The 25,292-nt window shown below is 45.7% G+C and overlaps 1 protein-coding gene across 9 annotated transcripts in view; it reads left to right on the top strand.

Moving 5' to 3' along the window:
- Positions 1-25,292, top strand: part of RERE (arginine-glutamic acid dipeptide repeats) — a 232,806-nt gene that overhangs the window by 113,450 nt on the left and 94,064 nt on the right. For 7 of the 9 annotated variants that reach the window (XM_080563755.1, XM_080563751.1, XM_080563754.1 and 4 more), the window contains 3 exons: positions 6,383-6,488; positions 7,948-8,044; positions 11,612-11,716. In XM_080563755.1, coding sequence (XP_080419881.1) covers positions 6,383-6,488; positions 7,948-8,044; positions 11,612-11,716 — 308 coding nt within the window. Of the gene's footprint in view, positions 1-6,382; positions 6,489-7,947; positions 8,045-11,611; positions 11,717-11,757; positions 17,959-25,292 lie in introns of those variants that run through there. The other 2 variants (XM_080563760.1, XM_080563761.1) reach the window with 2 other exon arrangements.

Genomic DNA, 25,292 nt, shown 5'->3' on the forward strand with positions numbered 1-25,292 from the left:
TTCCGAGGCAGCCTTAATTCGCTAAGGCCAATGCCAACCCCTAGCGCTGTTTGTGGGCTGTTTCTGGTGGATCTTCCTCATCTTGTTAGGCCATACGTGCCCTGGTGTTGCTGCCCTGTGACTGTAGAAGCTATCACACCAGAACCCATCGTGTCCCTAAGGTGGGTATTACAGCGGGATTCGATAGCGTGCCTCTTCTGATCTCAAGTCTAGGTTTTTTTCTAAGACCGTCTAGCAACTCTAATGCCAAACCGCCCACGCTAGGAGACAACATATGGCAGCTCCCGTGAATTAACATGCGGCTAAGTAACACATCACCTGGTGTTTTTAAAAAGGCTTCAGCCTCGGTAGCTGGATTTGGAGTTCCTGGCGACGCATCCATCTCCCCTCGGCGCACAAAACACAACCGTGCAGTAAGGAGTTGTGTTTTAGGGCCTTGCAGAGGAAGGTCTGTGCCAAACAAGTGCTAAAAGGTGCAGGCAGGCAGATGGCAGCTTCGTACTCGCACGTGGGTACGTGGGGCTGACTTACAGGTGTGTTTGTAGGGCTTTCTGCCTTTCCCTTCTCCTTCTGCAGGAAGCAACTGTCTGCAAATAACCTGGCCGTACCGCTTAGCGTGTTTGCAAACAGTTCTGCCTCAAATGTTGAAGAAGAAATAATGTTCTGGGGAAAGCAGAGCAGCTCGGAGCCCAGGCACCGCGCTCCTTGCAGAGTCCCTGGGAGTGGCGCGTCCCCGAAGGCGCAGGGGTGCGGGTGGGCAGTTCAGGGGAAGGCGAGCCAGAACCCTGTTCTACATCCCGGAGTTATTTGTACACGAGGCTGAATTAATTTCCAGCACACGGAGGTGACTTCGTGAATCCCAGAAGCTGTTTCATCCGTTCAACGTGTGAAGAAAAGGGGCACAAGAGAAATTCCTGCTGTAAACAATCGCAAAATGTCAAGAGCAAGACACGGTGAAAAAAAATCCTATATTGTTTTGTCAATAAATTATTCTTTCTCCTACATAGATCACAGAAATGGGACTTTACCCTGGAAACAGCAATATTTGATACCCCAGGCAGCTTATTCCCAGCTCAGCTCACACTTGACTGAATACACTGATCGATTATCCGCGGCTTAACCAAGCCTTCTCATTTCCTGCCTGCCATTACTGCGCTCAATCAAGCCGAGGGTGCTTTGTGGCCTGCCTTGTGCGCCGAGATAAGCCATCAAGGCATGTTTCTATTAGAAAAGCTCTTGTAGCTGGAACAGTCATTAGATAACGCTAACGGGTGGAAAGGTTGCGGGCTTTGTGTCGGTCCGGGTTAAGAGGGCAGGAGCCGAGCGGGGCTGCCTCCTCGGCTCCTTGTGTTGGAGGGGATTAGAGAGCACATCGCCCTGCTCTTGTGCCACGTTTGGGTTTCCTGCTGCACGTCGATGGCTCGCACTTTTGGACAGTGCTCCCCTTCGCAAGAAGTACTTCAGATAGCTGTTAATATGCATGCAGCTAAATGAAATAATCAGGCTGCAAAAATAACATTCGGTTGTAGTAATGACCTCTGCGTTTCCAAGCTGGATTTCCTTGGCTTCGGCAGCTGTTCAGATTTCTTCTTATTTAATTAGAAAGCAGCCCAGAAGAAGATATCCTGAGAGCATGAAATTACACGTGCTGCAGCGAAGTGGAAGAAGTGACCCTTGCTGTGTTGCTGGGGCTCCTGGTTTCCAAATGGTCTCACGGGTGTCCCCTCGCCTTTTATTTCCCGGGGGATCTTGTGTGGCTGCTCTTGATCCCCTCCCCGCCCCGATAATAAATGTCAGGAGTGAGTGAGTGGTAGAAATACAGGTAGCAATTCAGCAGGGAAGGCTGGGGGGATCGATAACCGGAGCGAGTCACATTACTGCTGGCATTGGAGGCAGGCTGCTGCAGTGTCACGGAGCGTCATTAGGGCTGTTTGCATGCAGGAAAATAATTTTTTGGGGAGGACAAATGCTGTCCCAAAGGAGTAGGTTAATTTGTAGCGTTAAAAATGAAATATCTCCATTTGAACTGGCTTTGTGGGGCTGGAGTTTCTGTGTGTGTGAGGCATTTATTTTGAGCAGTGGAGTCACTGTTAAAATATTTAACATCTATTAAAATAATGCAAAGAGCCCTGGTAGCTTAGAATTAATCACACCATATTTTTTTCCTGATAGGGAAAAAATGATTTTTTTCTGATTAAGAAAATTCATTGTTGAAAACACGTTTGAAAGGAAAGATGTTCTTTTCTGTGTTTCCATTTTGCTGTTTGTTTCTTTGAAGCAGCCACCGTTCGCCCACTCCAGCGTGCCCATCTGTCATCGGCAGCATTTGGTGCGTTGCTTCCCCAGCTAGCTGTGATTGAACAGGGGATCTAAATAGGGCGAGTAATGAAGGATGCTGCTGAAAGCCCTCTGCGAGAAGCTGCAGGACATCTGTGACCATGTGCACGATGTGGTTAGTCATAACCCTGGGAAGAGAACGGGCAAGCTCTTCAGAGGGGAATCGTAATGTGCTGTAGCTCTGTTTTCCGGTGCTTTAGAAGGAAATTGGCACCTTGGAGTTGTCAAAAACGCTGTACAGAGGTAGCTTGGAAGAGAACCCGCAGGCCTTCCCCCCCCCCCCCCCCCCCCTTTTAATTTTCCCCCCTTCCTTTTAAAGAAGTTCATTTTGAAATGGGTGGCCAGGTGTCGGCGGACTGGGATGCTTTAATCCATTTACAGGTTTTATCTAGTTGAATGTCCAAAACTGGTTCATGCTTTAAAAAAAATAAAAGTGTTGGGGGGGGAGCAAGAGCATCAACCACCCCTCCAAGTGCGTACTTTGTGAGCACTGCAGCGACAGACAGTGTTTTTATTTATGGGGAGAATGGAGTTTGTAGCACCAGGGATCTATTTAGAGCTGAAAGACACTTTAAAGCACTTGTCATTTCTGTGATTTCTGCAAGTCTGAATTTGACATGCGACTATCTGCAGTCTCCGCGTGTAATGGTGTTAAAAAAAAAATATAGTAACACTTTATAAACTAGAGGACACTTGCTCTTTTGTGTTCGTGTCGCTCTAAAATAACTAGTCTATCACAGAAGTTGGCGTCCTGACACCTCTGAGGGTAGTCTGCTCTGTAAATGACATACATATTTAGAGAGTTGGCTGACAAAATAGCATGTCTAGGAATGCAAGGAAGGATGTAAATGTGAAGCACAAGATTCTGACAGACGTTCTGCGTTTTTAGGGAAATTGAAAGTTTGGGTTAAAAACCCACTATTGTGCATGGCGGATAGTAGAGAAAATACTTTTCAAAATGAAGCTTTCAAATTAATTGGACAAAAAGCAGCAATCATGGTAAAAAGAGGTATTTAGGAAGGAGCTTTGATTGCGTAACGAACTGCCCCAAACAAATCAAATGAAAAACCCAACAAAAACCCTCACCACCCAGCTGCCCCAACTGATACCAGCAGAGCACAAAGAGCAGCGTGTTACTTTGGCAGCGTATTTTTAGTTCTGTCAGTCTAGAGATTTTTGTTTTTAAAAAAGCCAAAGGTTTCTTGCACACCTCAGTTGCAGGTGGTGTTTGTGCTGCTGCCGGGTGTGTGCCGTACACGTGCCATCGGTGATGGAGATGGTGAGAAGCAGCCAGCGCTGCGGGGCGTGCCGCCTTCTGTTTCGAAGGGTATTAATCTGATGGTTTTTAATCTGATAATTTAACACGTCCACATTTGGATGGGCCGTGTTCATCTTCCCTTGTAACTTTTAATTCATTTAAAACACCTGCTTCACAAACTTTATATTTGGTAAGTTACCAGCATAGGAGGTTGCTACATACAGTGACCAGTGTCTTCAGCAGCCACCAAACCCTTTTCTCTTTGTGTTGATGAAGAACTGGGAGGGTCTTGTGGGAAGAGGGGTGAGAACGAGGTGGGCCTTGTGGCAGCGAGAGGAGAAGCCTGCTTCAGCCAGGCGTTTCTTTTCTCTGAGTTTATCGGGATGCTTTGTAAGTGCGGGCCGTAGGCTCATCCCCGAGCTGCTCAGAGCCCTGTGCTCTTCTGTGACGTACCAAGAAACCAAGACGGGGAAGTCGAGTGATTGCAGCGCCATCTCCTTTACAGCCTTGGCCTAATCCAAACTAAAGCCGTGACCTCCCGTCTCGTAGCTGTGTACGGGATGTCAAGATGATGAAAGCCTCCAACAGTTTTGATCTCTCCCTCGCTCCTTCCCTTTGCTGTAACGTGTTCTCACATATTGTAAGTGAAGGATATGCCTTCACATGACATTGTCACTCTTCTGTTTTTTCCCCCAAACCGTTCTCTTGTAGCAGAATCACCGTAAGGGTACATCAGACGCTGAAGCCATTCATTCACCACTCTCTACCTTTTGTTCTCTTCATGACCAGCTCTTGTTGGCCAGGATGTGGTGGTGTCTTCTTTCCCTCAGCTCACATCTCTTGTTGCGTGCTGGTGGTTGCTCAGGCTTGTGGTGATTCAGTTTGTAGATAAGCATCAGTACGTGCTGTCCCTGCCAGAGTGCAGTGTAGAGCTCTGGTCCTTTTCTTCTCTCCTCTGAAGATTTCCCATTCAAAAACACCACTGCAAAAATGAAGTCATGTAATTTGTTGTCTTCCTTCTTCATGGCTGCTTACACATAGACGCTTAGTTCCCCTTTACCGAGCTCCTTGGAGTGTTGTGCTGTCCAAGAGGACCAAAGCTTTAGCTCTTGGTGCTTGTCGCAAGCTGTCCCCACGCACCCAACGGGCTGGTTTTAGAGCCCCGAAGTGATGGCTGGTGAGTGCTCCCGTGGCTTTGTGTAGCACGCTTTGGGTGCTCTTCCTCAGCTGGGAAACAAAGAGAATTTGCAGAGCAAAGCTAATGCTGAGATAATGCTTCCTGTCTTTGTAACATGCAGCCCTCGTTAGCACTAATGCAATTTATGAACTCTTAGCAAGAGGGTAACAAAACATCCACTTGGATTTTTTTTTTCCTGCCTTCAGAATTCGGAGGCTGTTCCTAGAGGTGGTGACGCACAGACCCTCGTTCAGCAGCCGCCTTCTCGTACAGCAGGCAGCACAAATCCTTGTTACCTCCCAGACTTGCCCATTTGATTTCTTCCGTGCATTAGACAAGTTTGTCATCTCTAACCGCAAATGTGTTGTTTAAAAAAACAAAAAAAGAAAATGGGGTTTCTTCCCTACGGTGCAAATATACTTAGTGTGGCCTGGAGTGGTTTTTGAGGCGTTCTCTGCACAGCACATGTGGTCGTGCTGGGTTAGTTAGGAAACTTTTTTCTGGCACAATGCTGCCACTAGCAGTTTTTTTGTGGTATTACGTGTGGTTTTAGTCAAAGGCTTCAAGAACTGCCTTTAATGGGAGGATTTTCATGTTTTCTACTGAGCATAAATGGTGGGAATTGTTGTAATAACCAGACTGATGTGGCCAGAAGAGACGATAAGAGCTCTCTGGTCCAATAACCTGTGATTTAACTGTTAAATGGGAGTGTTAAGGCTGGTCTTAGAAGGATGCAGAGAACCACGGCCCAGAAACCCAGCGGTGCTGGCAGTTGCATCACCCCGAAGGAATGCTCGTTTCCCTTTCGGCCTTCCTCCCATTCTTGGGGGAAGAATCAGAGGAACTCTGAGTGTTTGGGTAGGAGGAAGAGTCAGCTACCACAAGTTTCAAAGATAAACCGATGCAGATTCTGTAATAACTGGATCTAAAAATTATTTTCAAGTGGTATTTATGTTCTGGTTTCCTTCTAAGAACAACAAACTGGTAGCTGGGTTTTCAAATAGAGGAGGAGCCCTTGAGGGAGATAGCTTTGTGTAAATCTTGCTGTTGGCTTGGAGGGGTATGTAAGCAGTCAGAGCCTGTAATTATTGGGATTGAAGTGCAGCATCCTCCTCTTTTGTATAAGAGGGCGTAATAAGGAACTTTTACAATCGTGTCTGAAACCATCTGTCCTTGGTTTCTGCTGGTTACAACGGTTAAGAGTGATGACATTGAATTGTGTTGGTGTTCTTTTTCCTGTGTTTGGCACTAAATTAGTTGTATATGTAGAAATTAGACAAGATAATGCTGCATGAGGCCAAAAATTCCAGTCCTTTTCTGATCCCTTCCTCTTCTTTTCTTGGTTTGTTTTCTGTGAGTGAATCCCTTATATTTGCTGGTCAGGTACAGAGATAAAGCTGCACGAAAACGGAGTAGATCGCTGTTGTCTCTAAGGTTGAAAGTCAATTTGTCTCATTAGCACGCTGCCCTTGGTTCATTGCCACAGAAATCTGCTTTCCTCCCTTCTGGGTCTCACCTCAGATTTTCTTCTGTGATTTTGTTCTGTGGAAGATTGTGTCAGCTGTGGTCTGATTTCCTTTTTAGTAATGCCTTTAGACCTTCTTTTTCAGAGTAAACGGGACCATCTCCTTATGAATGTCAAATGGTACTATCGCCAGTCTGAAGTCCCAGATTCAGTCTATCAGCATTTGGTTCAGGACAGACACAATGAGAATGGTAAGTTAGGCTCTCTAGAGGAAGGCCTTCTTTACTTGTACTCTGAATCTTGAGTTTTAACAGCCCAGAAAGCAAAAACTCGCGCATAGGGTTGTGAAGCAAGGACTGTTGCTGAGAACAATGCATCAGAAGATGGATGATAGTGTTTGCTTTGTCCTAACCAGTCTTATTTCCTGTAACCATAGCTATTATCAGATGTTTCAGGTATGATTTAAATCTGTGTAGTATTATACTAATGTTTTAGAGAAAACAGAAAAGAAAAATAACGTTGAATGCTTTGTAGCCCTTCTGGACAGTGTACTAATACCTAACCGTCTGGAGACAAGTTGTCTAAAGAAATTGTGAATCTCTTCTCTTGATTCTGCTGTACTGTCATGAGAACTCCTTTTGAAGCTTTACCTTGCATGTATGAATGCTCATTTTCATTAATATTGCAGTAAGTGATGTAACTGAAGCACCTTAGCTGAGTTTCCCCCTTTTCTCTTTAAAAAAAAAAAACAAGCATAGTCTTGGGTTTAATAGCAGCAGAGGAGGAAACTTCAGTACATATTCCAGCGTCATTTATCTCCTGCCTCTAGGGGAGACATAACATTTCTTCTGTTATTGGGGAATTTCCTTGAGGCAACTGTTAAGATTCTGAAGATGCTCAAAGGTGAACTGCGGTGGCAAAAGTTGATGCTTAACATAGGCAACACAGCAGCTTTTTGGTACATGACAGTACAAAGCTGGGCATACCGTCTTGTTTTTGGAGACATGATGGGCGTTTTGCCTGTGTCTTTAGCAAAAGCTGCACAGAAATAACATTTTGCTAATTTATTTGAGAGTATTAACAAATATGTTATAGGCGCAATGTCAAAAAGTGCACATCTATTGATAATGTGGCTGCTTTTTTATGTGGTGCCCTTGTAGATGAGGAAAAATATTTCTGTGCCTTCGTCAACGGTATCATTAAGGAAGTAATGGAAAAAAGTTGTCTTCTAGTTTTTATTTAGTGCTGAGAACTAATTTTCTTTATTTGACCATGAATGCTAATATTTATCTGTCAGAGCGCTAAGCAGTGCCGTCAAGATTTAGTTGAAGATTGGAAATAAAATATGCAAACCAAAACCTTAACCCAGAAACCAAAAGTCAGTGGTAAATTTGCTAAGCTCTTCCCACGTAGGACTGGAAGTTTACTGGTCAGTGCATAAGGTGCTATCCAGTGCCCCTAAGGCACCTTGCCTTCAGATACGGCAGGCGAATTCCCATGTAAAAATTATGGGAAATAACCGCGTTGTTTCCGTACCCTACAGGCCACGTAAGCAGTTTGAGCGTTTGCCATTGTAACGCTGAGCAATGCGTGTTTGAGAAACATCCTCCCACTTCGACCTGTAAGAAATACCTGCAAGATGGCAAAGGAGGATGCTTTCAGACTGCAGCTAACATGTTGGTGGGGTTTTGTGTTTTTGCTTTCTGGCAGACTCTGGACGAGAGCTTGTTATTACAGACCCAGTTATCAAGAATCGAGAGCTCTTCATTTCAGATTATGTCGACACTTACCACGCTGCTGCCCTCAGGTAAGCTCCAGAGGATGTGGTGCAGCGTCTCTGAGATGGATGAGAACAGAGCGAGGTGCCTTTTCTCTGGTTTTGTTGGGGATCATTAGCATACTGCTCAGCTTTCTCCTCGCCTCCTGCAGTAATTAACTTGTGTTATCTGTTCTCGTTCAAAAAGGAGCTGTAATTCTGCAATCTCATTTTAATCTCAGTTAATCAATGTTGCTCAGAAGATATTGTTTCCCATCATTGCCAATTTAGATTATTGCTAGTTCCTGCAGAAATACTACCCTTCCCTCCTCTGTGTTTGATTTCGACATTAACAATAGCGTCTCTTTGCAAAGTGACTGTTAGTATGCAGCCCTGATAAATTGCATTAAAGACTTTGCTCTGAGGCACTTGTCATTGTTGAAGCTCAGCTGAGAGCTCCATTAAAAGCTGGCTGTGCAGACAGGAGGTAATGGGCTCCCCGTATTGTTCTCTGGACTGTCTGCCCTTCCCTGGGGGCTGCCGCTCTCTTTGCCCGCTAAGGTCCTAACTGAAGTTGCTAACCTTTGGCCAGGCAGAGGGGATGCACCGTGACTTCATGTTTTAAAATAGGCACAGTGAGGCATTATTTTTTAGCAGGTTTTCAACATGCCATACATGCGAGGAGATTGTCAAAATGCGAATTGAATAATCTCCCCGCTAATAATGCTCAGATGGTGTTTCGCCAGAACCATCTGGAGACGTTTTCTTTGTTCAGAGTCACTTTGCTGAAGCCACTCGAAGACAAACTAGCTGCCACTTCTGTTACAAGGGTGGGAGAAAAGTCTTTGATTTGCATATTAGAGGGTTTGTGATAAACTTGAAAAATTCCAGTGGTGTACTGTAATCCTGTGAAATTCCACAGCGCCCTTTTTTCTGTTGCAGAAGGTAGCCAGTGTTAAGGAACAAGCTAACGGAGGTGGGCTGGCCTGACGGAGCCGCTCTGAAATCAAATTGTCCTCTTAAACGGGGGGGATTTGAACTCTGGGTGTGGAATTTTCATGGGAATATTTTATGTTCTCTTTCTTAAAGAAAAGATTCAAATGGAAATTTGCATGTACCAAGCAGACTTGAAAAATAACATTCTCTTATTCCCTTCTAAAAGGAGTGGAGGCTGCTGACATCCTAACCTGGTCACCTTCTCAACCTTTCTTTGGTTTTATCTATCTTTTTTGTTTGGAAATGCATACCATAGGCACCTCTCAGATGACTCATTTTATTTTTCTTTTTTGACATAAGACAGTTTCACTGTTTTGGATTTTTCATACTTTCGATAATTCTTACAGGCTTGTATATGGTATCTAAAGATGCTGATAATTGGGAGGATGCACTTTTGCAGGATAAAGATTTGATTTCGCTGCATGTTTTTAGCAAATTGTGATTAATGCTACCAAGTAATTTTTAGTGTACAAGACATAAGGGTAACTGTACGTGGTGTTCTTCCAGTCTGAGAACACGCAGTAGGCAAAATACATTGTGATGCCTGAAAGAAAGGTTAACTTGAAATTCTAATTTCCTAGAAAATGAGATTATTTCTTTGCCCTCCGCAAACAAATGGCTCTGGTCACACAATGAGTTGATGACAAACTAGGAAATAAAACCAGTGACTGTAACTTCCAATCTTCTGCTCTAACCAGTGGAAAAATGTAACGTGAGGATACTTGTGGATTCCTGTGGAAACGTGTAATAAAAGTTACGGCCTTTTTACCTACATGGTGAAGCTTTGTAGTAATCTCTAGTGCTATTTTTCTGAAAAGCTGTGTATTGCTTTCATGAAAATAGCTAGTACAAGCTTACCTGGACAAGAGTTGTTATTGACTGTCAGATGAATTATTGGAAGGAAGCTAAATCTTTTTATCCCAGAATTCTTCTAAAATGAGAATTTCATGTGAACTGTCAAAACAAATATCCCTTTTCTTTCGAAGTGAGCAAACTAGGAAGCTAGGTTTAGGACACCAAGGGAAAATAACACTAGCAAATAAGTTTGTTTTTCAGGATTTCCCTGTGTGAGGTCTCAATTACAGACCTTGTTAATGTCCCATTCCAACCTGGTGTGACCTGTGCGCAATTCAGTGTTGCTCTTGTTTGCCAGGAAGGCAACTGGCTGGGAATTAGGCAATCACAGGGACGGTTATGTAGCCCTGGCTCTCAGGATAGCCAGATTGATTTGGTCTTAAAATGGGCAGCAATTTGCTCACCTTCCCTGTCCTCCTAGTGCCTTTCCCTCCCTTGCAGTAGGTGATGATGTGCACAAGGGCTCATGGTGTGGAGCCAAGCTGTCCTTAGCCACTGCTGATGGGAAGCTTTTCCAAAGGTTAGGAATGGAAGCAAGCTTAGCATCTTGACCAACCTTCTAGGGCAGGTTTTCACATATACAGTACTGAAATATGCTTCTCTGTTGAGAAGAGTAGGCAAACAGATCCACTGTTATTACAGGTAAAATAATTATTCACCTTGTGTTGGTGGCAGTAGCATTTTTCAGCTATAACCAAGAGAGGCAAACCTTTTTACAATGTTTAATAAGCCCCACAACAGCTTATGTATAATTGCAAACACTATCCAGTAAATGCAGGTGAAAAAGATGCTATCTGTATTAATACCAGAAAGCTTGACATGCTCAAACAGAACAAAATCTTGTACTTTATTGCACTGAATCAAGTTCAGATAAAAAGCACAAAGTCTTGGGCTTGTGCACATTTGTTTCTGCTCTCCTCTGATCTGGTTTACTTGGCTACAGTGAATTGCAGTGCGTTGGGTGACGGAACATGGGCAGCTGTTGCATCCCGACAGCCCAGCAAACCCTTGTGGAAGTCAGATGCAACTTCTTGCATCTAATATTCATGCTCAACCTCAAGGATAATGTCTCTATCATGCTATATTAAAAAAGAATTATTAGCGGTCTGTTACAGAACAAGCTAATAAATTCCTATTCTTTCTCTCTCTCTCTCTCTCTCTCATTTTGGAAGTGTTTCATGTATTATAGAAAACCAAGTAGAAGGAAAAAACTCATATTTGCTGTTCCGTGTTTGGAATTTCCATCATTAGGACTGTAGTCTAGCTTAATGCATAGCATGGCTTTGTTTTCTGTATTTGAAAGCATCAAAACTTTCTAAACTACAGTTTTGTATAGCTTTATAAATAAAAAGCTGGCTTCCCGAGTAAAATAAATAGGAGAATTTTTTGAAGTTTCCTTAAAGCTTTAATTGTAAAAAAGCTATAAATTGTATAAACCTTGAAAAAAAGGTATTTTCAGGATTCTAGGGCAGATACTGTTTGTTAGTCTACCTGATTAATTTGGGGCTCCTTAGGACTGTGTGCTGGCTGAATAAGAATTAATGAATGTCTGTAGAATATCATCTGAGACACTGTAACTATCTTCTTCCCTTGCTACCATGGGAAGAATCTATATGGATGTTTGTTAGAACAGGCTTGTATTTATGACATTTTATACATTTACAAGAACATAAGGATCTCTGTTTTATAAACAGATTGCAGTGGTGTTTAATTAAAATAGCTGTTATTCGGGATAGAATTCAAATAACCATTTTTCCTTTCTTTCAGAGGGAAGTGTAATATCTCCCATTTCTCTGACATATTTGCTGCTAGAGAGTTTAAAGCTCGAGTGGATTCATTTTTCTACATACTGGGCTATAATCCAGAGACAAGGTAAGCGAAGAGGCTTTTAAAGACAACCTTTATGACACATTTGAGCCTGTAGAAACAGAAAAACTTTGGAAGGGAAGAAAAGCTAAAATCAAGTATGATGCTGATAAGAAGGCAGGGTGGAAGGGAATCTGAAGGGGAAGCTGCCAGTTCCCACAAAGTGTATATACAGGAGAAAGAGATGACAATTCTGCAGCAGGTCATGATATTCAGTTGCATTTCTGGGTAAATAGCTTACTGTTTCCAAACAGATATTTCAAGATGTGATTTTTTTCTTTTGTTTTAGAAGTTACAGGCATTAGCAGGGATTCTTAGGGGTGTCATTGATTAAATGCATACCTTGGAAAATACTTTGTAAGATACATACACATCTTCTAGTAAATGATGTCGAAACTTTGACAGTTAAGAAATAGTATTGAAAACTTCTAAGTGTGGAAGTTCATCTTCTCATGTGTAAACGCCCATACCAGTCTTCAATCAGCTCTGCAGTGCAAACCCAGCTGATACTAGACTACCTTCATTATTTTTCAAGTCCACATGCCAACTTTTTCATTTATGTAGCTCTATAAACACAGAGAAGAAGCCTTACAAATACTGTCCTGAAGAGTTTGCAGTCTAGGGGCGTAGTTCTGTGAACACTCGAGTAAAAGCTGAGTAGGGCTCAGCAAGGACTGTGGCTGAATGCAGAATTGTTTCTTTCAATAGTGAAAACGTAATTAGCTTGTGGACCTTTGATTTTAGAGATACTGTTGAACTAGTGTTATTTTAAGTGGGGATTAGATAGGCATACAAATAATAACTATATTAATTGTTACATTGGAGATGAACAGTTTTTAATACAGATATAAATCTTCATGCTTCAGGGCGTAGGCAACCACTAACTGCTTGCAGTTACGAAGAAACTGTGTGGGCATATGTAATTGCTTGGTTCTCAGGTTTCCTGTACCTTATTCTGAAGTGTTTTACATGTCTGTATGTTTGAGACAGGATATTGGATTTAAGTAAACTCTTTTAATTGATTCAGACTACATCGATAGCAAGTTATGTCAGCATAGGTCCCTAGGATTGTCTAGGAGGCAATCTTGCTAGTGCATGCTGCTGAGCTCTGGGGGGGGAAAAAATACCACGAAATCCTATAATATTTGAAAATGCATTATGTTCAAGTGGTTTTTTTTGTAACAACATCTGTGTTTTCCTGGAGCAGTCCAACCAGGTGAGGCAAAGATGAAGTTTGGCTCTCTGATACTCAGCATCACACCTGACCCCTGTTTTAACTTTGTCACTTTTCTCTGATGCGTTTGGATTTTGAGAGAATGTTAAATGAACTCTTTGTACCGCTGTTCAAGTTGCTTTTTAATGAAGGACTTCTTTGTGAAATGCCATTTATGCTGGAGTTGTTGGCACTTTTAAACCAACATTTTGTGTAGAAGTAGCTGTTAATTCTCCTGTCTATTAGAAGGTGACTGAGCCTGAAAAGATCAATGAAATGACAAAGCACAGCACTGAGTGATCAGCTAATTGCTCAGAGTAGCCAGCTCTCAAAACGTAGGCTTTTCTTCAGTTGGTTACAGCCACTTTTTCTTGATTTTTAGCTCTTGTTTTGTCTTGAGTAGGGTAGGTTTTGAAAAAGGACCCGAGCTTAGGCTGCTTGATTAATGATGACCTGTGTGTTTGCTACTGCATTGCAATGCTTGCTTCCTTGACTCCCTACTTAAGATTTATTTGGCTTTTGGAAGTAAAAGTATTGTACCACGTTTCAGGATGACCTGCTAATGGCTTGCCTATAAAAACTAAAGTTTGTCTTGAACTTGATCTGACTTTGTAGTTTAGTGTTTTGTTTCACATAGAAAGGATGGAAAATGTTTAAGGTTTACAATCCTGTGTTATAGGTATTGCCTCGGACCCCTTCAGTTGGCCTGTAGAAGTGTGGGGTAGGATTTGTTCTTGGAGCAAACAGCCTTGAGCTGTGCATTGTGCCTACAAAGATGTATTTCTATTTGAGTGCTTTTAATTTGTGTTCACTGCAAGGTGCTCGTGTGCTTTGCCAGGACTCTCAAATGCAGCTTAGTGTGTTGGGAATCCAACCATTTTCATTTTTCCTGGGTTCTATTTAAACAAATAAAACCAAATCCCCAAACCCTGGTGTGCTGCAAGTGTAATGAAGGAGGTCCCTTTGTTCTGGATGCGTAAAGGAGAGCATGCTTTGTCCTTTATTTTCTGTTTGAAAGCTTGTTGACTGCGGGTTTAGCCCAGGAAATATCTGCCGTGATCCTGTTGGTGATGGTTCCGCGGTCCGGAGGCGTCTGTATGACCTGTGTGCTTTGGGATAACTTTGGTCTTCACAGTGTATGTGAAGCTGGTTTTGTTTTGCGGATTTTGGGGAAAGATTGCATGCTACATTTCAGTAATTCTTGCATCAGTGAGAAAAATCTGATAGATGAACATAAAAAACAATCTTCAAGCTAGACACTGAGCGTTGTCACCTTGAATTGAGTGTTACTCAAGCTAGTAAGCAGAATGGAAATAGTTCCTGGGTCTCCAGAATGTGGAATATATCCACCGAACACGTGTAGCCAGCTGAGAAAGAACACTCATTTTATGATGAGTACGTTAAAAATAATTAGTGTTTGCTGGGCGAGGGATATATTGGAGAAGGGAGCTGAGTGCGGGGACCTGTAAATCTGACAATGACTTATTCCACAAACAGGGAATCCCACAAAACTTCTGGTTCTCCAAATGGCAGGAGGAGACCAATACTTTGTCAGAGAAGAAATGGTTTCTTAGGTTCCTTAGCATTCTAATAATTATGTTCCATAATTGATGTGTTATTTTTAGTGTTGTTGGAGGTTATATTCGATTTGGCTGAGAAGTTTTTATTAATGTCTTACTTTTGGTTTCCCACCCTTGTACAAACGTACCTTGGAATATGGAGAGCAATAATGCAGTGTAGATACCTAAAGCTAGGTTGGGGGGGAATTAAAGTTATCGATAACTTAGCAAGAGGTACGTTTATGACAATACTCTTCTGTGTGTATTTTCCTTTTCTGGTTTTGAAAACAGGATGATGGATAAAAACGAACGCCAGCTGTTCTTTCTGAACCTCCCCTTTACTTGATCAGGACTTGGATGCTTGGCCTGCAGGCTGGGGAGGTAGCAGAGCTGGCCCTTTGTGTCGGGGAGCTCAGGTGGGTTTAGAAGCATTTTGAGGCATATAGCGTTGCCGTTGAGAGGCATTCATGGCTAAAAGACAACAGCCCTATGTATCACATCAGAAAACCAGTAACCACAGCAGCTTGCAAGCTGTTGGTTTTGGCTCCTGAGTCAGAAATGAGCTCTGCCTGTTGAAAGAGAGCAGCAAGGCTGTGGAGCACTGTCTCTGCCCTTCACCGGCTCACATCTTATCCCCCTCCTTCGCTACAGCCACGGGTTCTTGTCCTAGTGTAGTGCCAGAGGGTGCAGATGCTGGCAGGAACTTTTTCTCGTCTTCCTTTTGTGCTGTGACATCCCGCATGGACTGAGAGGAGCAGCTCTGAGCTTTCTGGCTCGCGGGTAGAGGCACGCCACCTGCCAGCATTCGTTCAGCTCTCGTGGCGTGCTGGCCTGTGGCAGGCCGTCAGCTGCATTCGGGAGTGAATGAACACGGTACGGGCTTCGTCTGACATGGGCATCCTTAAATAGGCATGGATTTTAATGCTCCTGAATTTTGCTTGGAACTAGAAGTAATCAGATATTTTTCTACAAACACCATTCCTGTAGGTCTAGGAACAGGTACGAACAGTGTATGTTAGCAAGTCAAGAAGCCAGGGTGGAGTTGTGTGTTAGTAGGGTTTGCAAAACTTCCTCCTGAAATTGTCTCTTTTAGAAAAATAAATGTAATTAAGAAATTGATACCTACAACCAAAATGTGAACAGAGTCTGGGCAGGACTGCAGAGCTCTATTTTTCCGCTGGATCCTTTTGCCTTGGTACTTTTCAGCAGTCAAAATATTCTGGTTCCGTGCACATTACAGCACCTAGGGCAGTGATAGAGGGGGGAAATAATCATTGAAATGTACCCTTATGTCTCAAAGCAGAGCCTTAAATGAGTTCCCATTATGCTTGGTAGGACATTATGGCAGTTTGGGTCGTGGTTTATTTAAGAAAGACAATTCCTGCAGCATATCGTAAGTCCCATTAAAAAAATGAAAGCGGTTAGCAATTTTAATTACTGTCAGGAAGATATATAAAATGGGGGGCTCTGTGTGCAGGGAGCAGATGCCTTCTATATGTCTTAAGAAATTAGGGCCAAGTTGTTTCATGCCAGCCTTGTGTAATAGACCCAGGACAGAATGAGGGAGGTGCTGAGCTCCCTTGCATCACGCTGGTGGGTGCAGTCAGCTGTAGAAGTGCCTGGTAGTGCCTCTTAAACAGACACAGGACCCTCAAAAACTGCGTTTAGGTAAATCACTGTGCGCCTTCCTTGGGTTGTGCTTGTGGCTGCTGTCACACGTACTGATGTCACTGGCAGGACGTGATTCCTGTACATCCATATTTCAACTTTCCCCTGAACTGGAGGGTAGCAAAAGCGGAGGTCTTCTTCTCAGGTGTGTGTTGTGACCTCACGAAAACAAAAAGTGGTCTGCAACAAGAAGAAATGAATCGCCAAGTGCATTTCAGCTGTAGTCAAAATGAAGGCCAAATACTTTTGTACAGATGAGCGTTCTTACTGAAAAGTGGTCAGCTGGTAAAGGCTGTGCAAAACCTCTTGGGTTTTTCCGAGGTGGTAATTGGGTAAAACTTGATCAGACAGTCTCATGAATTTGTTGCCCTCCTCTCTTGCCTCTAGAGTTTGGTAATATTTCTATAACAGAAGTGTGTTAATAGAATGTTGTGCTTTTTTTAAAGCAGCTTATGAAACCTAATTGTGTTTCCAGAAGTTAGAAATAAATGGTCTTGCTTAATATTAAAAACTACAGGAAATTTTAAATCTTTTTTTTGGCAGAAAAAAAAGTGAGCCAGGCCCCTCTTCCCTGTGTATCGGGGATCAGCTCCTTTAAAGGGCTGATAAATGAGCTTTGGTAGCATCAGACGGTTTCAGCAGAGCCTTGGTAGCTGAAACACTTGTGATGCTGATGTTTAAATTATGTTTGCAGGTCCCGGGAAGGAGCCTGACTGTCATCGAAGGCTCCCAGGAGGGGCTGGGGGCATGCGGTGGGCAATGGGAATCCTTGAGAGTGGCACTGGGATGGTTTGAAGGGTATCCGCCTGTGTTAGGGTAACGCTTTCTCACCAGATCGCTGCCTGAGAGAGAGAATTTGGGATTGTTCTGTGGCCTGGTCTGTTCTGCTTAGCCTTTGTTAGTTTTTTAAAATTCAAAATATAAGAAACTTTTTGGGCCTTTGTAGCCTCGCAGTGAATGCAGGAATCTGCTCCGAAATAGCAGCAGGGATCCTAAGGGAAGCGCTTTATGCTGCAAGGCACAGGGACGTTACTCAAGAACACTCAGCTACGAATTTGGCAGAAAGTGGCACTAATAAAGAGCAATGCCCAAGGTGCAGGATGTGACAAGCGAGGCGGGTTTGGCCTCCCCTGCCTTCACCGTGGCGGTGCCGCGGCGCTGCTCATCCGCACCCTCTCCGGCCGGGTGGAGGTGAGGAAAACCGCTGGGTGCTGCTCCCCTTCCCTGCGAACCCACCGGGACACCAAAACACCAAGCTCCCCGTCGCTTTGCACCTGCAAAACCCCCCCGAGCCTTGTGATCGGCGTTACTTCTCGAGAAGCCGATTGCAAACTCAGGGTTAAAAACCAGAAAGCTTTTGCAGGGTGCGTCTGCGGCTCGGAGGAGGGCTCGGAGGAGCGGCGGCGCGGCCGCGTTGGCTGTCCCAGAGCCCCTGGCGAAGGCCCCACTTCCCTGCACACTAGCTTGGCTGGCGGGAGCCGCGGCGGCGCCCGTCCCCGCGCCGTGTTTACGGAACCAGCGGGCTCGAGCCTGCTTGCGTGGGGAGGCGGCGTGCGGCCGAGGGAGGGTCACAGCACATGCTCAGTCCTGGCAGTCCGAGGGCGAAGTTTCTGCGTTCTGCGTGCGGGCTTAGGTCATAGCACAAGCTCAGTGAAAGCTCGCTGAGGTCTCTCAGCCTGCATGTGCCTCCATTTTGAGTTGGTAGAGTGGAAAAGGCAGAGTTTGAGCTCTTGACTAGGGGGTTCGGGAATACAGCTAAGCCCACCAGAGCCTGTCATAGTCATGGATGATCCATTCAGCCCCTGCAGGTAGGCTGCATCGCTCTGGCCTCCCCTAAGCAAACGATGATTTTTTTTGCTGTTGTTTGTGACTTCTGCGATGTTTATGAAATCATGTCATTGCTCGTGCATGTTCCCCAGGACCCTGTAATCCCACCGGCTTCGCCGCGCAGCTGTTCGTGCGGTGCATGAGGGCGCTGAGCAGGGGATCCGCTGGCTCAGGGGGTGCATGTAGCAAAACGCTGAAGCTCTCCGGGCTGACGGTTTTATTTTTATTTTTTTTTCCCCCCTCCCTTCGTGGTGCAGTTTTGATTTCGGTCGTGCTGTCTGCATGCCAACCTTGTGGCAGGGCTGGAGGGAGCTGCAGAAGCAGCCTGCAGGATGCAGCGTTACCGAAGCAGCTGCCGGGGAGCGCTTGGGCCCGCAGCAGCCGGTGCGGGGAACGTTTTGGGAGGCTCAGAGCCCGGCTGGTCATGGGTGTGTGGTTCTGGGCACGGGTGAGGGGCAGCAAACAGTCGGTTTTTCCTGAAGAATTAAAAATCCAGGTCGCCAGCATAGTTCTCCTTGCTTGTCAGTCGCATGCAAATAGGACTCGTGCATCTCCGCCTGGAGAGGCTTCTCGCAGGGCAGCTGGGGAAGCTGCAGCCACAGCTGCCTTACCAGGCCAGCGAAATGGCATGCTAAAATGTTTTTAGCCTGCTGCTGAGCGGGATGAGGACTCTGTTTTGTGTAATGATAGCACGGCTGCAGCTGGCCTGAGGTCCTTGTGGGCTAGCTACAGCCGGCAGTGACTTGTTGCTGCTGAGTGTCTTGGTTGGAGAGGGCTGGGCGCTGTTAATGAGCGGGAGCCAGATCAACTCCGCAGCGCGTTCCCCTGCCCCGACCTTGTGTGTGATGGGATGCTGTAACCTGCCCCACGGGGTGCTTGGGGCAGGGGCCTTGTTCTCCTGGCACGGGAGCGCATCCAGTACGGAGGCGTCAGGCTGGTCCCTGCTGAGCGCGGTGACATCTCCGGAACCAAGCAGCCACGGTGGACCTGTTGCTGCTTCACCCGCGCGGTGTGTGTCACCGGGCCGCCCCTCCTGCCCTCGTCAGAGCGGGTGATGAACCACGCTGCTTAATTGCACCCAGTTCAGTGCTGTGTTGGTACCTGAAATAGCGTTCCCTTTTCCATTTGTATGCAGAGAGCCTAAAGAGCCAGGACGCTTGTTCAGCGTGGGTCGCTGCTGAGTTTTGGCAGTGGTTGGAGCGAAGTGGTGCCCAGTGCCCCTAAACTTGTCTGGCTGAATTGCCTGGTAGTTAAGTGCTGTCTCCGTAGGCCGAGGCCGGGAAGCATTCTTATTCCTAATAAAGGAGCTGCTGGAGTGCCTACGGGAGCATGCTGCTGCTGTGCAGGAACACGGGGGTATGAGAACTGATGTCTTTAACATCTTATTCGTTCGCTTACAAGCAGGAGTGAATGCATACGGGGGGGCGTACAAAGCAGTCTGCGTAGTGCTGGTCCTCAGCTGTCATTTGTGCACACTTCTAAAAAGGATTTGAAGAAAAAACGCCCCTTGTAACTTGAAAAGAAAATTTGGTCACGCTTAGTTTTGAAGAGTATGAGGTGAAGTTAAATTGGCACAGGTGGGCAAAACTGGAAACACCTCCAGGTTGTTACGAAATGTGTTTGTCAAACCCAAGTAGTGCATTTGGCACAGCAAATCCTGCTGGAACGATAGGCCAAATGCGGCGTCCTTTGCTTAATCACTTGCACATGAGAGCTTGTGGATGCAGCCTTGGCTGTGTCAGCTCCCGGAGCTCCCCGCTGAACGGTGCCCCTGGTGCCAGCCCTGGGTTGGTGTGGAACTGGGAGGTCCCTGCCCCCAGTGGACGTATAGAGGTGTTTTTTCCTTGTGCTCTGCTTGCTGCAGATCATTGGCGTTTCTGAAATCTTGTTTTTTCCTTTCCCTTCCATGTGCTTCAACACAAATGTCTTCCACCAGTCGTGCCGCTCGTGGGGCTGGTCAGCCAGCGGAGAGTCAAAGCAGCTCCTTAGGTCTGTGCCTGCTGTGCGGGGCTGTACGAGGGCGTACTTGGGTTAAAAAAACACCACCACCAAAAACTAGCGGGCAGCCTACTTCTACCTAAGTTACCAGTGGTGCTGGCAAAGTGTTCAGTGTGCTGCAGAGACCCCTGTCCTTGCTCAGTGTGTGGGTTTGTCCTGCAGCTCCTGCTCACGGTGAATTTTCGGGCTGCGGGTGCCCAAAGGATTTTCTCCAGCTGGGAGCCTGGTGGTGGGAGCTGCTTGGAGCTGCAGCTCTTTCACCACACCCTGGTCGAAGATGTAAATTTATGAGGGGAAGTGCTTGTATTCTGTCCTTTGGATGAAGAAATGCTGGCCGAGTACTTGATAGCCTGAATTCTTTTTTTCTGGCTTCATTTTTGCTTCTTTCAAGGCTGTAGATCAGTAAGATGATCTCTCCCCCCTTCCTTCCAGTTCTCTAGGCTGTGATTTGTTTTAATTAGAGCTTTGTATTTCCAGGTCAGCAAGGCAGAATTAGAGCTATCTTCAAGCTTGCTTTGTGCTTTGCGTTCTTCATGCTCAGCACCTTTAACCTGTGCTGTTGCTTCCTTGTGTGACTGCTGTGCAAAGAAGCTGGACCTCGGTGTTGCCCAGCAAGCTGAGAGACTGAGCAGTAGGTCTGGCCTCGGCGAAGCTTCGTGGAAAGAAATAAAACTGGCAGATTGCTGCCTGGTCCCACTGTCCTGCATATACACTGCCTGTGCTGCAGGAGTGATGCTGATGCAGTATTTAGCATGATCCAATGGCAATTACTTGCTGTGGGAAGTGCAAAGGTATTGCCCTGCCATTTTAGAAACTGTTCAAGGTAAACACTGCAAGCAACGTGATTTCATGTTGAACTCATTTACATACTTATTTGTTCTGCGTAAGTGTTGCTTGTAAGCCAGTACCATTCTGGTGACTCAGAACTCTGCATGAGGCTTTAGAAATTATGAAAACAAACCAAAATGTTAGAAATGAAATTTTAAAAATCTCGTACAGACCAGCTAAAAGAGAACCTCAGATCCTGCAGGGGTTTCTACTAACTCATTCTTTTGGCTCTGTGCTCAAAGCACCATGTTACCCACGCAGGTAACCCCTCGATGGAGAGAATGCTCGTGTCCTTGCAAGAACCCATTGTCACTATGGCTCTGCCCCGACTGCTTCCATCGTGCCTTTTCAGCAGAGGAGAAGAGTTGGGAGGAGCGGGTAGTCTCACTTCTCAAATTGAAACCCATTGCAAAAATAACATTATCTTGAAAAAGCTTTCCCTGTCTGACTCAAACTTCTGCAAGTACTTCCTTCCTCAAACAGCAGCGTGGATGCAGAAAGCCCAGTCCTCCGCTTCCTTCAGGTCTGCCTCTGCAATCAGCCGGCAGGTTGGAGCTTGTGCTGGGGATGGAAGTGTTGGGACACGTTGATTCATTCCTGCTTTAGATTAAGCAATCTCGAGAGATGTTCCCACATGAGTTTATTTGGCAGAAATACAGGTTGAATTTTTTTTCACTCGGAACACAAAATTGCTTCTGCGTTTTTTTATTATAACCCATTACTGTACAATAGGTTATAAATGAAACATGCTTACTAGAGGCTGAGTGCTAACAAGAATATTTTCTGAGCACTAAGATGTCTAGAAAAGGGATTTTTAAATCTTGATAAAACTGTGTTAAGACACAGGTGCAAGCTGGGCACATGTTGTGTAACTTCAGGTGAGATTTCTGACGGTAGGAAGTAATTGTTGGGACAAGTTAGCGAGCTGTTTAATTTACAGGTTGAGATATTGTGTACCCGCGTAACGAGGGCAAAATCGTGTGCCTAATCTTTAAGCGGGAATTGCTGCTTGTTTAGAAGGAGGAAAGAAAAAGCCACCCCTGTTATTCTCAGGCATCCAACTTACAGGTTTGTGGCTCTTTGGTTAACGTTTGAATGTCGCGAACTTGGTTGTTCCATGTGTATTTTCACTGCGTGGCGTGAGCACGTAGCTGGCGGAGGAGCCCGCCTGGGTCGGAGCGAGGATCCGTGCGGCTCAGGGGCCGTGCGCAGGTGCCCAGGAAAGCAGGAAGAGGGCCGTGAGATGCTGCCCACAAACACGACGCAGCTCTAATTTCTGCTTTGCATCGCTGCGCTGAGGCGTTAGAGTGGTTCAGTGCTGCAGAGAAGCAAATGTTGGTGAGCTCTGTGTCTTTAAAGACAGAGCCTGCGTGCTGCCGTGTGAGGGAGGAGCGTGGCAAGGCGAGCTCAGTTTTGTCGTGGGGATGCACAGAATAAAATGAAACAACGTCCAGCCGAGTGAGCTCTTCAGTGGGATGCCAGGCAGCCTCGCAAGCCCCGCTAAGCTCTTTTATAACCAGCTGAAGTTGGCCTGCAGTAACTTCCTTCTCTCTGGTTTTGTCCCCCTAGAGATGGAGCAGAATGATCCTTGCCAGATGTTTTTAAAACTGCTTCTGAAGACTGTTTTTTTCATCTGGCGTGTAGGAGCATTTGCTTGAAAGGTTTTAAACAAACAAAGAAACAAACAAAAAACTTAAGACTTTCATAACGACTTCAAACTTTTACTTACTCTACAGAAACCACAAATATCCGGGAGTTGCCTTCTTGTGTCTAACTTGAGTTTATGTAACTGGTTATCTTGCCAGTGACTTTTTGGTTACATCAGTGTAAAGTGTGTGATTGCAATTTATAATTAATCTGTCTGAAATAGATGTAATCTAATCTGGCTCTGAATTTTAGTAATTTTTTTTTTTGCTGAGCTTAATAACTAAACCAAAATCTCCTAAGATTCAGTAGTTAGTGCTAAATATTTGTATTCCTTACCAAAAAAAAAAAAAAAGACCACACACAAGCCAACAAAAAAAATCTGCATATCCTACTTTTAAGCTGTTTTTCCTGCTGCAAAGAGGATGGGAAAAGCTTCTTGGGAGGTCATTTGTGGCTGAGCATTTCTGCTTGTTTATAAACAGCTTTCTGCTGAAGCATCCCGCTAGCTTAATTACAGATCACCTCGTATACAGAATCGGGAATGGTTATGCCAAGAGTGGTTGAAGAGGTAGCACAGAATGCTGTCCTACATGTGCAGTTCGGGCTGATTTTTACTTTATTTTTTTAAATAACAGTAATATCAAGCTGTTTTCACCTTCTCTGAGCTGTGGCCGGCTGGTGGCAGGTGTTTCAGAGAGGCAGTGGAAGCACAGTGCGTGGCGAGGAGCAGCGAGTGCGCGGTGGCCGCAGCAAAGTGCAGCTGAGCCATGGACCATGAGCGGGTGAAAGCAGCTGGGGAGGTCCTGGAGAGGTCCTGGGGAGGACTGCAGATGGTTTGGTGTGGCTCTGCGGCACTACCACCTCTCTCACCCCGTCTCGGGCCTGTTTCTCAGCATCAAAACCGTGCAATTACTGCACAGCTTGTGTCTTGCTGAACTTCGGTGGTTTAAAAAAAAGGGAAGCATGAAAGAAGCAGTAGCTCAATTTCGGAGGTTGCACCTTGTGCCCTTGATCCCTGACCTGGCAGGTCCACCTTCGGCACGCCCCCTGCCTGCTGCCTTTCAGAAGCATGCCTTCCCGACAGGAGCTGTCACCGAGCCTGCTGGCTTCAAGGGCTGCCCTGGAGCCACGTCAGGGGCAGCACAAAGGTAGGGCGGTGCAGAGGGGCACTGCTCGCAGGTCTGCAAACACATCGAAACCACCTCTGAACTCCGCAGAGCTTTGCTGGGAATTTCCAGCCTGGAATTCAGCACGGCTCTGGGGACAGCGTGAGAGCAGTTGGTGCTGCAGATCCTGATCCTGAGTCAAAGTCTCAAAGCCGACCTCAAGTGTTTCGTGGTAGCTCAGTCCCTCTCCCTTGCCCGTTGGGAGCAGGGGCTGAGCCAGCTCCGGTGCAAGCGATGCCTGGCACAGGCAGGAAGGCGGGTGACTAACGGGGGGGCTAAGCTTGTTTCTCTCCTGGAAGCTACACAGGCGCTGGTGTTGGCAGCCTCCTGTCCTCCTCCTTTCTGCAACCGGTAAATGAAAGCCCTGTGCTGCCTCCTGTTCCTTTCCCTTCCTCACCTCTGAACCACCATCTCTCAGCAGCGCTGCTTTTTGCCTCGAACTGCCATCCTCCCCCGATGCTTCGGATCAGGCTCAAGCATTCCTGAGCTCAGCATCCCTGAGCTTTGCCCCGCTGCTCTGCTCCGGAGGCTCCTCGCCTTCTTGATATGCAGTCGCAGGCTTCCATCTCCTCTCCGAGCAGCCCCTGTTTACTTTGCAGAGCACAACGTTGCCATGGCAGCGGGTTACTTTTCAAAGGGAACATCTTGTCATTATATTTAATCCACTGCAGCTGAAGAGGACTGAAATATTAAGTTGTTGTTGCCATGGATACTGCTTTGTTACATCCGTTCCTTTTGTGTCAGATTTCATACTCGGCGTTGGGTCCTCTTTTTTCTTCCCCGCCGAATAAACACGGGGCGCCTCTCCATTATTCTCGTAATTGCGCGCCAGCAAGATAATTTAGCTTCCAAGTCTACGGCGCGTTTTAGTTTCCAGAGGGAGAAATTTCTTTCCATTTGCAAACCCGTTCCTGGGGAGGTGGAAGCTGCCTGCACAGTGCTCTGCAGGTCGCGCGCCCTCGCCGAGCCATCGGCTCCGTGCCCTCGGGAAGCACGGGGCAGCGTGGTCCAAGCGAGCTCCCTGCACAGCAGCTCAGTCCATACCTCGGGGGGCAACTTTGGGGCAGGAATATAATCAGGAAATTTGAAACAAGCGATAAAAAGGCACGCCCAACTGTTTCTCTCCTGACACGTTACCCGCACTTGAAGAATCGCGGTCGGACAGCCGCGAGTTTTCCCAGCGAACTCCACATGAGCGCCGTTACGAGCACGGGTCCCATCCAAGGTTTTGCTTTTATCTTCGCAGCTACTAACAGGATGCTACAGCATGTGCGGTCTTGATTCTCAGATCCTTTATTATTCATATTCAGTGTGATGCAAATGAAGGAAATGGAAGTTAGGGAATATTTAGATTTTTTTTTTTTCCCTACCTACCCAGAAAGCGGCTTTACCTTTCTGGTAAAACGCCCAACCGATTCCAACCGATTTGTGCGGAGCTTGGCTCGTGCGAGGCACTGTAGCTGCACGGACATGTTTCAGGTTTGACTTGCACTGACTAGTAGAGAGGTGCACGGCTGTAAAATGGATTCTGGGAATCGAGGAAGAGCATCAGCATTTTCGTGGCAGCTTCCCCTTTGTTCCTTACAGGGACAAATCCTGACACCCTGTAGCTGTAAAAAAAAAAAAAAAAAAAAAAGTGCATCAGAGTATTTCATTTATAACTTAGTTGTAGGTAC

This window comes from Anser brachyrhynchus, assembly GCF_964034855.1.
Source record: "Anser brachyrhynchus genome assembly, chromosome: 21".
Taxonomy (NCBI): Eukaryota; Metazoa; Chordata; class Aves; order Anseriformes; family Anatidae; genus Anser; species Anser brachyrhynchus.